This window comes from Thermobia domestica, chromosome 10 (genome assembly GCF_964235325.1).
Source record: "Thermobia domestica chromosome 10, izTheDome1.hap1.1, whole genome shotgun sequence".
In the NCBI taxonomy this organism is placed as follows: Eukaryota; Metazoa; Arthropoda; class Insecta; order Zygentoma; family Lepismatidae; genus Thermobia; species Thermobia domestica.
The window spans coordinates 169,661,780-169,680,079 of record NC_137463.1 but is presented as its reverse complement, the minus strand read 5'-3'; the positions used below and the strand labels follow the sequence as shown (position 1 = coordinate 169,680,079).

The following is an 18,300-nucleotide window of genomic DNA, read 5'->3' as shown; positions in this document are numbered from 1 at the left end:
TTTGTTTATCTCATCACGCAATAACTACTGAACCAATTAAAATGATACTTGTCATGATTATCAACTTTAGACCTCCCAAGGTTTTTGTGATATTACATTGACAATTTTCGCCATGAAGATAAGTTTGTAGGAAGGGTTGAGAGTTAAAAGTAATCGGAAACAATCGATATTAGTGTCTAATCAATAATTTTCTGGGTCGTTGAGAAGAATAGTGACACTTGTGATGTCATTTAACTGCAAATCCATCCCCCATTGGCATGAGGGGTGAGGAATGAGAATGGCTGACATGTAAATACAAGTCCAAGTTCAGCCTCTATAGGCATGAGGTGAGAAAATATGAGAGGTGATGGTAACATTTATTGACATTACTGATTTTTGTCATTATTCTTAATTGAAATGCATATCCTAAGTTGGTCGCAGTCAATTACTTTTTGTAAATCTATTCTCCCTATGCGAAGAACGGATATTTCAGCTCGTCACTTATATATTAATCACTTCATGCGATGTACAATTATTGAATGTTACAGTTGATTATGTGTTAAGTATCTCTCAAATGCATCGTGAAAATATAATAGCTAATGAGGAAGAAATCACGAACAAATTCCAGAAGATCCCATACTTTTATTTTAAATGTCTAAGTTTGGCATGTTTTTGATGTAATTTGACTGGACTAATATATATACTGCCCGACAATTAAGTAATGAGATATATATTTTATTGTGACGAAACAGTAAATTCAATCTGTAAACCAATATGTGCGTTCGAAAGAGCAATCCCTCCTTTACAATTTGGCAACACCACATTGTCGCACGCGAAGCATGACGTTAAATACGACGCCATTAGCAGCAGTCAGTGAGAGGCCCGCATCACGCTAGGAGTATGTAGCAGAGAGTGAATATCAAATTCTGTGTTAAACCAGTGCCTTGTCGTAAAAGATCAGCGCCTGGGGCTAGAGTATACGACGACGCCCCCGTATGTATGAGTGAGATCGACAGACCAGCTGCGAAGCGCCACTATGGTTGGCGCGAAGTGTAAGAAAATCTTCAAAAATAAACCCTGCTTTTCGTTGATTTTGAGAACTTTTTATTGCTTTTTTCCTTCCATTTTATATATGTGCACATGCATTCTTCTTTCCTCCTTTTCTTTTCTTTTTTCCTACTGAATTTTGCGCCGCTTTACTTCGGCGCCCAGGGCCGTAGTTCCGCTCACTCCCCCCCCCCCTCGGCACGGCACTGTGTTAAACTGAGTAAACGTGCCACAAAGACTGCTGATTTGATGTGTAGAGTGTATAGATATACGTGTATGTCTCGTGCACAGATCTTTAGATGGCGTGAACGTTTTAAACGTGCTGTAAAATCGATTGAAGACGTACCTCGGCCATGTGGTCCAGTGTCTGTTCGTAAAGAAGAACTCATTACAAAGATTCTTGAACGTGTGCACGAAGATTGTTGTGTGATTGTGAGAATGATGGCAGATAAGTTTGGTGTTAACAGAGAGACAATTCGTAAGAATTTAGAGGAAGATTTGGGAGAGAAAATCTAATCGCAGTTTGTGCCACACTCATTGTCCAAGGAACAAAAACAAAAGCGTGCTGCTTACGCCTGTGACATCCTGGCAACGGCTTGTACGAATAGAAATTTCCTACTTTCCTTTGTTGCTAAGGACGAATGTTGGTGTTATCGATATGATCCAGTTACTAAACGTTAGAATGCCAAATGGAAATCCCCAGAATCTCCAAAAGGTAAGAAACTTCAACTTCAGAAGTCAAAAGGGAAGACACTTCTTTTGTGTTTCTACAAGGGTAAGAGTATCATTCATAATGAATTTGTACCAGAAGGTCAAGCAGTGGCTGCCCAGTTTTATTTAAGTGTTTTGGAGCGTTTCATAAAGAGAACTCGTCGTGTTCGGCCTGAATACTCAGCCACAGGTAGCTGGTTCCTTATCCATGACAATACACCCACTGACTGGACAATGCTTGCTCAGGAATATTTGGCCCAAAACAAGTGTGTGTGGTGCAGCAACCCCTATTCTCCAGATTTGACCCTCTGCGACTATTTTCTATTTCCTAAACTGAAATTGAAAGGACAACTTTTTATCAATGTTGAAGACAATTCAAGCAGTTGTGAAAACGCCATTACGGAACATACTACAAACAGTTGAAGAAGTCGTTCTTCTTCTTGCGTAATCGTGCCACTCGCTGCATTGACGCAGGAGGGATGTACTTTGAGTAATAAATAGATGTTGTTACATTATCTTTGTTTGTTTGGTCACAATAACATCAATCTCATTACTTGATTGTCGGACGGTGAATGTAGATATTATCATAAAATAGATTAATTCTACATAAAATGAAAATGAAGCCTGCATTTTATTCGTTAAATTTATTAGGGAAAAGTCGAACTACAAATTTGACATTAGTGTTATATGAATGTTTGGGATTTAGGTCGTTATGGAAGTCAGACCATTCATATGTAAAACATAAACATCTACTTCTTCAGTTACTTTTTCTTAACAATTAAGTATATAATTAATGAGTCTAATCTTTGTGTCCTAATTTCTTTCAGGGGAGGTGGTGACCCGAGACAAACTGTTCAACCTGTGATTCCTCAAACGCCAAAGCCTCCAGTAGCAGGTGGTGTTGCAACTCCGTTCCTTGCAGCCGGACAGTCTCCCGGAGCTCCAACATATGCAACCCTTCCGCGAAGAACGCCTTCTGCCATCGCTCCCGCTGGTCCTGCAACTCCTCCTTTGCCTTCATCCTCGTTCACCAATGTTATCCAGACGCCAGTGGCCAATTTGCCAGTCACCGTGTTTCCTCCTCCTTTGCCTCTGTCACTGGACATAAGCAACCAATACGAAGAATATTACGAGGAAGAAAGGGAAAAATTGGCGGTCACACACCAAGTGAGTACATGTTCTTATATCTTTAGGCTTTTATTGTGGTGTGCAGATTCTAACAAAATAACGTGAAAATTTAATAAAAGATAGAATTGCTTACTTAATGGAGTATATGAATAGCTTTGTACACAAAATATTCTGAATTTTCCTGATTTTTAATGAGCTCATATCGTTTTTAGAAGGGTAGGTCTAAAAGTAGAAGAGCAGACTCTTATGTAACCTTGAAACGAAATGAAAAAGCTCACGAATTTACTGTTCCACACAAGAAACCATAGTCCGTTAATTGATTAGGCCAGGAAAGCTTATTAATTTATGTTGCCCAAATCATAATTATCCATTCGCGGCAGCAGCAGCATTTCAGATTTTGGTTGATCAGGAAGATTTTCTACCGATGTTAGAGTCTTAAGTTTTTTATTAGTATACTATGGATTAAAATTGATATATTTAAATACGTATCTCAACCTCAGGGAAGTAATTGACCCTCTGCCTTCCCCTAAGTGATGCCCTTGATTCCCAGTTGCAGAAGCTACAATATATCTTAGAAGATGCTACATCGTACAGAGAAAAAGTTTGAGCAATATTGGAGATAATTGTTCATAATAATTTCATAATTCTTTGCCATTTTTAAAAGTTTGTCGTAAAAAGGTAGAAAACACGACATGACTTTCTTAACAGAAACTTACGCATACTTCACTTTTACGAGTCACATCATATGTATAGGTGAACTCAATGTACTCTATCTTGAAACACGGTGTATTTTAGTTACTAGTGCAGTGCAACAGTAAAATCACATGTGTATTACGTACTTCGTGTGTCCTGTATTAACGAAAAAGCTATACCCCATGGAGACACTATACTTCGTCTAATAGTTCTATTAGAGAGAGTCTTTCATGAGTTACTTGATGTCTTATATAAAACAGCGTATATACATTACTATAAAAGTCTGCATCATTTCTACATGAAAATGACTAACCCAATTAGTTAATCTCCAAAATTAATATCGTTGGATTATTACCTCTTGACATTAAAATATATGGTATGTGCATATTGGGAAATTAGATAGACATAAATGTAGTAGAGCAGAAAGTCCTTAAAAATCTACATATCTACGCAACTTGGTTTGTGTAGCAGCTGTTTATGTTTGAGACACTAGAAAGGCAAAATTATATTCAAGATGAATTAACAGCAGTAAAGTAGTATTGAAGGAATTAAATAGTATTTATGAGTGTTAGTTATTCCCCCCTTCCAAGCCTTTCGCTCGATCTGTGCTAGACGATAGAATCATTCTTTAATGAAAAGTTAATTAAAAGTTTAATTAATTAGACGGCACTTTAGCTTGGTGATAAAGCGCTTACCTCTGGTGCGCGGGGTCCATGCTTCGATCCCCAGCCAAGTAAGTTTGTCATGGACAGTGGCGTATTTACGGGGGGGCTTCCGGGCTTAAGCTCCCCCCCAGAAATCTTACTTACTATAGTAAAGTATATGAAATATCTTGCAGAATTTTCACATTTTCAGGCAAAGCCTCCCCCGAAAGAAAATCGTAAATACGCCACTGGTGGTCGATATCGTGTTTGTTTTCTCGAGTATTCCCGTTTCCTCCTACTTTATAATTCTCCCATTATATCCAACATCATTATTATCCATTTCCAAATACAGTGGGATCTCGTTAACTCGAAGTTGAAGGAAATATGTGAAAATTCTAATAATCGAGTTTTTCGAGTAATCAAGATTCGAGTTATCAAGGTGGTTACAACAAAATTTCGACATATCGAGGTTTCGCGTTCTTCATTAAAAATGACTATATCGGGCATTCTAAAAATGGCGCCCACGGACCACATGGCACTATTTTACAAATCAAAATAAAGCATATATATATATATATATATATACCTTTCGAGTCCTCGTCTGGAGACACAAATTGCACATTGTGTCAACATTACAAATAAAGAACCATAAACTAGATCTATCAATCTATCAAATAGTTACATCGTTTCTTTTCAGATGACAGCAAAAGTCGATATTGATTGACACTAGCATTATTTATTAGTCTAGCAATCGACTCAACTGCTTTTTGTATTCGTAGAGTAATGCTAATGTTAATCTGCGACGTTGCCATATTGTGAAATTTTGATTCCTGATTGCAGCTGAAGGAGGCCCCGGAGGGCATACACGATAACATTTCCCCTTTATTTTGGCCTGTAGAATAGTGCTCTGTGAGTCGTGGACGACATTTTTACAACACCCGATATAAACTCTGCTCACACAATAGAAAAACTTGGACTGATTTGCGGAAAGAAGAGGGAAGTTATTAACCTAGAAAGAGGTGGGGAAAGGCTTTCATGTGTGGACACATTAACAACAATGAAAATTACTTAAAAACATAGAGCTATAGCATCGAGTTATCGAGGTCACATCAAGAGAAATTCGACTTATAGAGGTAAACTTGGACTTGAAAAGGTTCACAAATACTAAAATTCGAGTTACCAAAGTTTTTAAATATAATTATGAAACCCTTAAAATTCGACGTATTGAGATTGTGATTTTTGAACATTCGACTTACAGAGGTTGTCTTAACATTGAGTGTTATGGAGAGTTCAAGGGAATTGAAAAATTCGATTTATCAAGAATTCGAGTTATCGGATCCAACTGTGATTAAATTGAAGCAATACAGTTTAAGTTACAATTAGGTCGATACAATATATTACCAAAGAGAAATGTAAATTACAATAATCGAATCTAAATACTGTTGAGTCCTAGTCCTAGTTTCAAATAATTAAATTAAAGTAATGAAGTTTTCAAGTTGTAGTCAGACCATCGCTAATTCTTAATAGTTAATACTTGCCGCTTCGCTATGTCAGCAGACACCGCACGTAGCAAAGCGGCAAATCTTAACTGCATATTAGGAATTAGTGTTACTCATAGACCAGGAATGTATTCAGGGAGTGGGTTCTGGGGGTCCGGGCTCCCCTCGAGATCCCGACTTTTCTATAAATTTGGTGAAAATCTTCGGACCCCCGATTGTACGTCCCTGTCACAGACAAATATTTATCACTCGTAATGAGGATTACCAGATGAGGATTAGAGAAGTTAGTATTTAGAGTTCTCTGATTTATGAAGAAAGTCGTATTAGGTCGAAAAAGTAAAAATAAGAAGATGAGATGTATAAAAGTGACAACTGTATGTATTATCTTAATATGGATTGAGTACGGTTGACATTCTTAGGACGTACTACAGATTATATCAATCCACTTATACTCAGGTAGACATACAACACAATCTTTAAATTGAACTAAACGTGTATTAGTTCCCATTGCATTAAAAGGAGTGGATATATTAAAATTCTTAACCAAATATTATCATCTGATTACTTTTGAAGAATCATCTTCTTTAAACTTCTTAAATAATCTACGAGTTCCTTTATATTTAGATTAATGTTACCAGAAAGGCGATAAATTCTATACCAGAATTGTATATCAAATACGAAGCAAACAATTGCATGAAATCTTTTAAAGAAAGAAAACAACATGTTTTCAGGTGACAGTATGTGTTCGTCTACGAATTTTGGCAAGAGACACAATATTTGTCCTTGCAATGTGTTATGGTTTTAGCTACAGGAAGAAGCAGCTTTCAATTGTTTTTTGAAGTGACGGATGAAAAATGGCGTATTATATTTTTGAAGTTCACGTCGCTTGGACACAGGGAGCTACTGGTGACGGTGCCCTTGTGTTTGAATTCAGGAACAGAGCAGCCGATGGCCACCTGCCAGATGGAGTTGCCAAAGAAGTTTCGCATCGAAGGTGGAGCTACTTCCGTATCATGCTCCTGTTCTCTTCTTCATCTTGACACCCACAGCCTCTTTGCTTTCTTTCTTTCTTCTTACTTCTTCTCTTACATGTTAGTTGATCGCCAAGGATGAAAGGCTTGATGTAATCAGCTAATACCGGCAGGATGTCTGTTACCTTTCGACAGAGTCGGGAATGATGATCGCGACCAGGTGTGTGTACCAATGTTCTGAATATAAAGGTGGTATCTGATCGAGTAAACTTCACTTAAATGTTAATATTTAGTATGTCACTAGCTAAAATCCTATTAAGGCATCTAAGAATTTGTATTATTGAAATATAAACATTTAGTTTCGATTTTCCATAATAGTTCTATGTTGCATGGATACAGTCATTTCTCTTCTACATCATACACGTAAAACACAGAACATACAAGTGCACCCACGAGTTATAATACTCACGTAAATAGGCATTAGTGGTTATAACGTCTCTGAACATGATTATTGTAATTCTTCTAAGTAAATTAACAAACATTTATGTAATATTAAGCATATGGAAGAGATTATCTCCTACATCCTTCTACATGATGATTTCAAAAATTAACCTTTCAATACGTAACAATAAGTAGTATCCGGTGGTCTACTTAATATGAATACTCAATTATTGATGGAGTCATTGAAAGTAATATCTCTCGAATGAAAAGACAAAAGTGAAAAGTAGTGCGAACTATCTATAATTAATAATTTGTTTGTCATTAGTTTATTTAATTTTATTCTAAGCTCCCGTAACAATTATAAGTGATATATGAGACTTGATCAAATGAAACTCGTTCATAGACCATAACTAGATTACAGTTGATGAAATAAATGTCTAGTTGTAGTAGTATATCATAGCATATGTCTTTGTTCATGTCAAGCCGATGTTGTTTGCACTGAGTACAAATGTGCAAAGGTGTCTCAAGCTATTAGTGCAAATAGACGCCTGAAGATTCGATCTATAGTGAAACAATGGAACATACGTTATGATACTGCCCAGAAGATTGCGATACACCTGAAATATAACAAAGTGTGCACGTAGTGGATTCTCAGGATGTTGACGGAGGAACAAAAGTATATGAAATGTTACTCTGAACATTTGTCACGCTACCAGTTGGAACGAGATGACTTTTTATTGCGTATTGTTGCTACGAATGAATCCTGTGCCACCATTTTGAACGAGATTCAAAATTTTCCAGTATGCAACAGATATACCCCTCATCCCTTTACTCCATAAAATTTAAGGGACAAGAGATTCAGAGAAAGACGTGGTTATCATCATATTTGATTGTCATGGCACAATCCTGCTTGACTTCAAGGAACCAGAAGAAATAATGCCAAAAGTTACTGTATGACTTTGACTCGTAGTCGCACATCCATTAAAACAAAAGACCGTTTTATTCTTCAGGAGAAATTATGTTGCACAATAATGCCTGTCCACATGTTTCATGGAAGGCTCATTACTTATTCCGAAGATTCAATTGGGAAATGTGTTTATCTTCCTAAAGCCTTCATCTTTCACCTTGTGACTTCCACATTTTTGATCCGCAAAAGAGGGCGTTGAAAAATTAGAAGTTTCACTCAGATGACGAAGTAAAGGTCAGTGTCTGTTTATGTTTCAATACCAACCTTCCAAACTTTAGATAAATGACATTTATAGACTGGGCACAGACTGAGACAAATGTTTGAACTTGTAGGCTGACTTCTTCTAAAGCAGAAAAATGATGTGACATACTCATCATGAATTCTTTGTATTATGTATGAAGGAGAATTAAATACCATTCATATTTTCTCATTTATTGCTTGCAAATGGGTTTCAGTTGATCACACCATTTACATACGGACCAATTGTCTTAAAAGACCTTCTAACCTATAAAATGATAGATTTAAAAACATTGAAATTTTATATGTCACGCTATAAATTTTATCGACAGAATGAAATATTTTGATGTACTCTGCAATACGACAGATTATCAATAGTGTCAACTCAACATAAAGCACTTTTATGCTTTGATGTCCATGCTTTTGATATGAGATATCTATTTATCATTATGATCTTTATGTCTATTGTAAATCACCTACTCATTGAATGTGTTATTTACCTATGCAATTTTCAAAATATGGTCTTTTAAAAGAAACCTTTTTTAAAAAACTTTTATCTATTTATTCTAAATGGGTCAAATCATGCCCACAGTATTTGACATTAATTTACTTTGGTCGTGCATCGCTCCATTCACTTCGGTTGCGCTATTATGCTGTACAAGATTCAATAATTATGGTATTTGTGATACTGTAGCGTAAATACTTGGTAACACTAAATAATAAATGTGATATTGCTAGTTTGCATTTAACACGTAGATTCGACATTAGTAATAATTCGACCCATCCCATTTGAAAAATGCAACCTTGTCGTAGGTTGGAAGACACTGTTAAATGGTAATTTTGTAAAATATGTTAAAGGATTTCATCAAGGCGATATTTTCATCATAGAACCACCATACAAAATTTTAGTGTTTCTTTTATTTATAAAGGCACAGCCTATCACGATACAAGATTGACCAAATAGAAAACTTAAAACTAATCTTTTAATTAAATTTTAAAATACATTTAAAAAAACTTTTTTAAAAATTCTTCATAAAATACTTTTTCTGTTTCTTTGAGCTTTCTTCGATGATTATCTTCAGCTTTCTTCTTGATGTGATCCTAGAGAGCGTGGCGTACAACTTCGTCCAATCACATGTAACTTAATTTTTTTTAATAATTTCAAAAAAAGGAAAGAAATACATTTAAAATTATTTGATTTCGTTAAACTTCTAAAATAGATATGTCTGTTCAAATGCTAACGATTATGACGCATGTTCTGTGGAATGACCGTTAAAATTTTACCAATTGAATGAAATGAAAAGGACATGAAAAATTTCTATGGAAAGAAATATCATTTTGAGTGTACGAAAAGGAACATACTTTTTAAAAGCAATACAAGAATAGATAATTTCTTTTTCGGTTATTTCTCTTTAGTTTGGTTATTTAATTACTATACGGAGTCTAACATTACTTCTCAGCACAGAGGTTGTATGAGATGTAAATCCATAATTTACATTGCTGTGAATGGCATGTATATTCCCAATGTGTGTGTATATATAGCATGAGACAAAAATCTGAATTTACTCTTGTAATTCCAACACGGTTGGAGGGAATAGACTCATATCTTAGTAAGGAATAATTAGGGTGAAGTGTACTACAATCTCCACTTAATACGCTGTAATATTATTATGGCGACTCTTGACGATTCAGCTTCAAAATTTTGAATGGGAAGGAAGTCGTATTGTTTTGAGGTAATTTTTCACCACAAACAAATCTGGAATTTTCCGAGCTTTTCTTTTGAAGGCTTGATAATCTCCATTCATGTTTAGGGCCACTATGATTCAGTAGTAGAGTGTTCACCTCTGGTGCATGAGGTCCCTGGTTCGATCCCAGCTCGCGCCAAGTGAACTTTGTGGTGGAGAAACACCGTGTGCGTGGGTCTCCTTGGGGTTCTCCCGTTTCCTCCCACTTTCTTCATTCCACCATTTCATTCATTTCTCATCATCACCGTCTCCTTTACCCAAGCCGGCATAACCGTGGGACGTAAAACTCCAAGATTTCATTTCATTTCAATTCATGTTTATACTGGGATGTTAGGCCTACAAGATGTAAAGACAAGTGACATGTGTCAAGACATTAATACCACACAAAATAGTCTAATAAAACAAAAGACACAAAATAAAATACAAACAAAATGAAATGAAATCTTTTAATTTTTACGTCCCATGGTTGTGCCAGTTAGGCTAAAGGAGACGGTGATGATGAAAAATGAAAGAAATGGTGGAATGAACAAAGTGGGAGGAAACGGGAGAACACCAAGGAAACCCACGTACACGGTGTTTGTCCACCTCAAAGTTAAAAATGAAATATAAAATAGCCCTGAAATCGTTGTTCATGACTCTGTTCACGAATCTCCTTTTGTGCTTAGGCCTATTATTTTATGCATTGGAAGTCAGTCGTAGTGGAATTGAATAGAAGAACGTGCTCGACGATGATAAGCACGCTTGTATGAAGACACATACTTTCCTCAGGTAATCCATTTTTCTGCTTTCGTTTTATATAGAATATTGCAGATTAATTATTTAATAGAAAGACATAAAATATTCCTTATACTGCCGAATGTTACAAACATTTCATTGTGAATATTGACTTCTAGGTGTAAGTCCAAGAAAATCCCCCAAAAAAAGATATTGGTAAATTTACATGAGAAATGAGAAATACATCTAAAGAACTGCATGTAAGTTTCTTAATTTTAAATAAATTCTAACAGGGAAATTGCAAAAGATTTTAATTTTAAGTAGTCACGTCGTCGTACAAGTGGTTCGTGTCTTTTAAGTTTTCTGGCATAAGCAGGCCCGTATTTAGATAAGTACTATTCTGTGTTCGAGCACCGGGCGGCGGAATTTAGGGGGCGGCAAAATTTTGGATTAAAAAAATTCACAATAAAGTAATATTTAAAACTAGCAACCCGCAGAGTCCAGCACAAGCTATAGAAAATATGTTCAACTGTTTAATTCGCTCTAAGTACTACAATAGTTACTAATTAGCTAGTTTTTCTGGTTATTTTTGAAAAGTCATCCTCTCCCACCCCACTCCAAGGGGAGAGGATAAACTTAAACATCATGAAAACTGATACCTTTACACTCAGCGACTTCGAAAACTATGAATTCAACACCAATATCTTTCTTTTTCGATTACTTTTAAAATATCGCCCCCTCTCTGGGAAGTGGATTATGACCTTGAAGTTGAATTGGATTGAAACTGTCACTATTCATCTCAGTGACCCCCAAAACTGGGAATTCAACTTTAATATAGGTTGTTTTCGGTGGGAGGGGGGTGGGAAATTATTTAGAACACAGGAACGCACTATATATAAATGCGGGCCCGGAATAGAATGTAAGGACTAGTTGGATTCCATAAACCCATCATATATGCGGTTATTGGAATGCTGTATTGCATCAATAATTGCGTGGAAGTAAATTGAATCAAATTTAGAAATCATAGTAGCCTAACTGATTCTTCGTACTCTGATATTCTTAACCTAAACGATTTCTTCTTGAATCTTACGTATTAGGTAATAAAAAGCGTCCATCTTCTGATAATTGAAAACAGCTCCATCATAAGATTTGTCAAATGTGTATCGTAGACATTTCTGAGTTTTCGGTCAAAAACCGTAGCTGTTTTCGGATAAATGAACGGTTCGGACGAACATATAATAAGCACCACATTCGGTGAAATTAAGCTATTAGGTGGAATGGTTTTGATTGAATCACAGAAGAGTATGTACGTACTTTAATTTCGGAACTGTAACTGTACGTGGCACGGGATGCTTGTTTGGCATATGTCTTTGCATTGAATTACATGGGAATAGTCAACATTCTTCTCCAATGTACTCTAAAGATAGAAAATGTGACATATCATTATCTGCGTCCTAGGAACGTAACTAAATTCATTTTCGTTTCGGTTCGTATCGTTTGTCATCTGTATTCATAGCAATATAATTAATAGGTATTTCTGAACTTAAAGTTGCTTAGTTTTTGTTAAAAAAAAAAAACAATCAATGTTCTTTTATCGATTTTTGTTATTCCTTTCTTCACCTCGTCCCTTTATTTGAAATTTCTTTTTTAAGTGTTTTCTTCTTCAGATTTTCTTGAGCTTCGAATAGAACCACCAAGTTTGGAACCATTGCGCAGTGCTATTTCTTTTCAATTTAACATTTTCAATCGTACTGTAGTACCGGAACGCCAAGCTATAAACTTAAATTCGAGTATCGTTTGGGGACAACACGGGCATTTAGAATTTAAAATACTAAACAAAAATGAACTTTATATGTTTCTTTTTTTGTTTGTTTGTTTGTTTGAAAATATAATTTTGAATACTTTGTGAATTATCTACTGGCAAACCTTATCCAAGAATGACTTTCAGTCATTGTAGAAAGAGAACTAAGGAAGGTGTATCACTGGCGTTCACAACACTCAGCAGCAGTGGCGTATTTAAGGGGGCTTGCCGGTTTAAGCCTCCCCGAAATGTTATTTACTATTCCAGGAATAAAGTTAGCAAAGCCCTCCCCGAAAGAAAATCGGAAATACGCCACCGCTCAACAGTATTACTTTTCAAGAAATAAAAATATTGTTTGTAATGATTATTCACATGTGTCTTGTAAAGAAACCAGCATCTTCTAGTAGATTGGTACTTTTACTTTCATTTCTGAAAGTTTCAATCGTGTAGAGTAAAAACTTAGGAAGTTATTATTTTTTTAAAATTAACCCTTATTTTCTTCAGGACACAGGATTTTGAAAATTTAGATACTCCTAGGGTTGAAAGTGATAACTTTACAATGTTGATGAAGTAACAGAATAAAAATCAGTGAATTTAGAAAAAGGCTCAACCGTGTCAATTTCGTTTATAAGAATTTAAAAAATATAATAGAAAAGGAATAATTCGTTTTCATAAATTATTGTCTCTTGACCATGGGACATTCAAGACTTCAATTTAGTTCAGAATTTCGCTGCATCAACTCGCCATCTATCGGCGAAAATGACACAATCTTATGTAACATGTTTACATTGCTATGTCGTTAGAGTCCTCTGGTGGAGGTGAAACATAAACCACTTAACAAGCAACTGCATTGCGCCCACACTTCCTGAATCCCTTCCAAAAGACGTGGGCATAGCTGGAAAACATTCCGTCGCTATAATCTGAAAGTAGATGCTAAGACGATCGTTACCCCCTTCATAAAAGTCTTTAAAGACGACGAAATAATCTCCTATAACCTCTTCCAGAAATAAATAGATATTTAGTAATATCTACTGGGACCGAATTTTCGAACATTATCTCTGCAGAACTCACATGCTTAAAAATAGAAGTAAAATTAAGGCCACATTTACAAAATATTGACTTCATAATCGTTCATGATTGGTGATGATTTTAACATCAATGGTGAACTTGACATTTATACGCATACAGTGCCGGATTTACGTATAAGCTAAACAAGCTATATCTTAGGGCCCCACTCGCTTGGGGGCTCAAAAAATTAAAGGAAAATACTAATTGTAAGGTAATTTCCAAATAACAAGAAAAATCAAATAAGATAAAACGTTCATAAACAATGATGTTTTGTATTGTTATGTATTAGGCTTTTATGAAGCAAGTTCTCAGCCTCACTTGTAATGAGGTCCCTGTTATTCAGCCCTGCTTGTAATAGGGCCTTGTTTCCATTTAAATATTCATTAGATCCATAAATTAGCATGTAGCAAATATTCAAACCAGGCACGTACCCAAGGGGGGGGTTCCGGGGGTCTCCTCTTCGGACCAGAAATGAAAAAAATTAAGGAAGGATGAAACAAACTGAAATGAGAAAAAGAAGGATCAGCGTTAAAAATAAACTACAGGAATCTTTTGGTTGCTCTTTCTTATGAGGAAGTTTGCTCTTATGGGAAAAAACGAGAATTTTGGAAATTTTGGCTTTTTTTCATTTTCATGATTTTTCTATCTAAATAGCTTTCTTATAGTATGTTCTATAGTTAGATAAAAATTCCATGACCTAAATGCGATATTTTGCTCCGAAATTCACCATCAAGATGGATGGAGCACATGTTTTACGAATTAAAGCTAACATGAAGAATGTAGTATTTGAGGGCAATTTTAGATGCTATTTAACTTTATTTTAACTTTTGAGTTAGAGTCTATCGACAATTTTTTCTTCTCTAGATTATTTTAATTTGTCATCCGTGTTTCATTTCTAAGAGCTTAGTACTCTAGCTTCTAGCGCAAAAGTTAAACTTACGTTTTTCTATATATCCGTCAAAGCGTACGTTTTTCAATATATCCATCAAACCATACTTCCACATTTCTGTTATACTGTAGCTGTGCAATGATATAGCAATAATTTTCCGGATACAACCTTCAATACCAATTTGTACAAATAATCAATAGCGGATTTAGAAAAGTACTTTGGGAGGGGTTTCTCTGATTGTTTCGTTTTCTAAAAAGTCCTAATTTTATTGGGAGGTGCTTGAAGTTTATGAGTACAGGCATAACTAATATTTCGTTTCGTTTATATGTTTAGCAATAATCTTCCGGATACAACCTTGAAGATCATTTTATACTGAGAATCAGTGGCGGATTTAGAAAAGTATTTTGGGAGGGCTTTTTCTTACTAATGTTTAGTTTTTCTAAACATTCGTAATTTTTATTTGACGGGAGCTTAAAGTTTATGAGTAAAGGCATAACTATAAATATTTCGTTTGTTTTAGACATTCCGTAACTTTGGGGAACAGGCTTCAGTCCGAAAGACCGCCCTCCTAACCTTAGCAAAACTGTAACTGCTGGTAATTAGTAATAATAACGATTTATAAACAATAAGAAAGGAAGTCGGCCAACTCACAGTACACGCACTATTTCTACATTCACAGATGGAATGAAGAAAAGCTTTGTCAGAATGGTCGAATGCTGGATTGAATCCCGGACTTCGCAATACAAGCGCAAAAGCTAACCACTCAGTCACGTTTGTTGTGCAGTTGAATTAGCTTAACTTAAATATATTCCGTAGTCCTTTTCTTTGGGGAGGAGTTCCGAAATGATATGTTGAATCCCTCTTGTTAAAATTTCAGAAAACTTAAGGATGGGGTAAACCGTGATGGTGGTTATATAAAACTTAACTGTAGGTTTTCAAGAATATACAGAACCAAAAGCTCTAGATGTGCAGCTTTTAAGTGTATCATATAAATCTAAGTATTTCTCTTATGTTTTATTTTTATTTTATTTTATTTCAAAAAGAGGATATGGAATATTTTGAAGTAAAAATACTACATACAATTTTGCTAGTTATTTGTGTATTTTTTTTAAAAAAAATAAGTGTTTATTTTTAGTGTTGCCTGGTTTACACCAACTGTTTTTTTTAAATAACTGGTTTAAACCAAAAAAAATAAAAAGAACGAAAAATACGAATCGTGTGAACTTCATAGTGACGTTTCCACATATCAAACCATCTGTATTAGTTTTATTTCCTTTTCACCTTTTAATCAAGGTGTTCCATGTTCAATTCTCGGTCGAACCACAACCCTTATTTCATGCGTAAACCAAGTAGCGGTTCGGATGTCACTTTAATCGAAAGTCTTCTCCTTGATAACATCGGTATTACGTAAGGATGTTGAAACTAAATTGTATATTTCTGCTTGCCTGAAAGCCTGTTTTATAAAGAAGCCAGGGTTGCTTAAATATATTGATAGAAATTGGCAAAATTTATCGACTGCCTACGTAGCTTCCAACATTAGCTTGGATTGGACTTTCAATGATATCTACATATTAAATTTGTAATTTAATACCTCAGTTTTAGCGTACTAATTATGATACATTGACCTTAAATTTTACATGCAAAGCAATAACAGGATTTTTCCGTTATTGTTTTACATTTAAAGCAATGACGGGATTTTCCCGATGGCTAGGGCGGGAGTTTTCCAATTTAAGAAATTTACTGACCGGACTTCTTTAAGCTTAAGAGACCTCTTCCAGCATTACCACGTTGTTGCATAATAGCACCAAGGCGAATCAAACTTATTTCTGTGAATATGTAATATAAATACATAAAGCAAAGTATCTAAATCAAAAAACCTGGTTTGAACCAAAAAAAACTGGTTTAAACTTCCACCAAAAAACGTGTTTTTGGCATTTTCAAAAACAACCATGGTTCTTCCCAACACTGCTTACTTTTGTATATAAGAGGTTTAAAAAAATTCTTATTATATACATTGGTTAATCCTTTGGAATTCATAATGTAAATATGTTGAAGTAAAATTGTTTGAAATATCTTTTCAAAATTCATAGTTTATTTTCGAGGTTTTATATTATTATCAGCATCAACATATTAAGTCCAACATGCATCTACATAAAATATGCATAGAGAGAATATACTTTGTGTATGATCTCGGAGGTAAAAGTATGAAAGAAAAAATGAGATAGGAAAATGTCAGAGGGTGTATCGAGTGGAATATTCTGTTTGTCCCACAGGACCCTCTATCAGGTCTCCGAGGAGTCTCCTAAAAATTTTAATTAGCAAAGTATGTAATATTTTACATCACTGAATAGATAATTGAAAAACAAATCGTTTTTGTAAGAGAAAACATTCGTGAGATATCATTTAACGAAATAGCCAATATGTATCTTTGAGTTCCTGCACTGCCAAATAAAACTTAGAATGGTTATAAATCTAATTGTTGGAGATAAAAGGATGGAACAAAGATTGATATAGGAAAATGTTAAAAGGCTTATCGAATTAGTAGCAACAGAACAGAAATATATAATTTAAAACAAATCCCCGATGTAATAATTTTTTACTGATCTATAATACATGACAGTGTCTAGTTAAAGCACTTATAACTTGTGCTTTTGAAGATAATGGGGAAAGGGGGAAGAATGGAAATAAAAGAATCAATAAATGTAACCAATCTAGAAGGAATTGCATGTGGAAGACTATACAAGTAAAGGTGAGAGAGAAGAATAAAAAAATTGAAGAGATGAAATGAGAGTGAGAAAGAGACTCAGAAGGTAATTTAAAAAAAGTCAACCATTAGCTATTAAGGGTATTCTAAAAGGTCTTGTAATTTTCAGGAGTAAGAGGCCACCCTCTTTATCAGCAAAATAACCTATTTACACCACTCAATTTAATAATAATATTAATCAGGTAGAAAGCTATGACTATCCTTTGACTCATTTCAATAGATTTCTTAGTTAAACACTGAGAATTGTTACCGATTGGTTATATATTAACGAAAGAATTAGAGGAAAATAAATGTGTACGCAATTTTGAAATTTCAGGTCAGTTCAGTTTCTGGTAAACTATTTTGCAGAAACAGTATTTAGAGTGAAAAATATTTACCTCTACAATTGGAGTTTCCAGCATTTATATCACATAGGTTAAAGAGAGAAATAGATGTCAGAAGAACCATAAACTGTTACAGCAAAATATGAAAACAAAAGTTAAATCTTCCAGTTTACATCCCACGGTTATGCCGGTAGGCTAAGAGAGGCGGATATAATTAATGAAACCAAATTATTGTGAAAGAATTAGTGAAATGAGGATGTAAACAGAAGTGGAAAAACCCGGAGAAAACACATGCACATAAATTTACCACAAACTAACATGTCCTGAGATAGATCCAAAAACCTTGTATCAGACAACAAAATATGCTAAGTCATGTAGTAAGGGATGCGCATATGGAAGAGGGAATTTCTAGAAGACAATGTTCGAAAACAAGCACAACATAGACATTAATGTTATCTATTTTTTTTTTAAAAAAAAAAAAGGAAAATCATTATCTAGTAGCAAGTACCAATATAGCCTTGTAAAGTTACGAATCTCTGTATGTTTTACATTATTTATTGCACAATTTATAATCATACTTAAAAAATGTAATATCTATATAATGAGTACGAACTTTAGAGAGACAAACTGTAATACATGCTCGTTGAAAATTTTACAAGATGGCTTTTATCATATTGCT

At 34.8% G+C, this 18,300-nt stretch overlaps 1 protein-coding gene across 5 annotated transcripts in view; it reads left to right on the top strand.

Annotated features, from left to right (window-relative positions):
* Positions 1-18,300, top strand: part of Zasp66 (PDZ_signaling and DUF4749 domain-containing protein Zasp66) — a 177,473-nt gene that overhangs the window by 37,417 nt on the left and 121,756 nt on the right. For all 5 annotated transcript variants that reach the window (XM_081728747.1, XM_081728746.1, XM_081728749.1 and 2 more), the window contains exon 3: positions 2,565-2,904. In XM_081728747.1, coding sequence (XP_081584873.1) covers positions 2,565-2,904 — 340 coding nt within the window. The remainder of the gene's footprint in view (positions 1-2,564; positions 2,905-18,300) is intronic.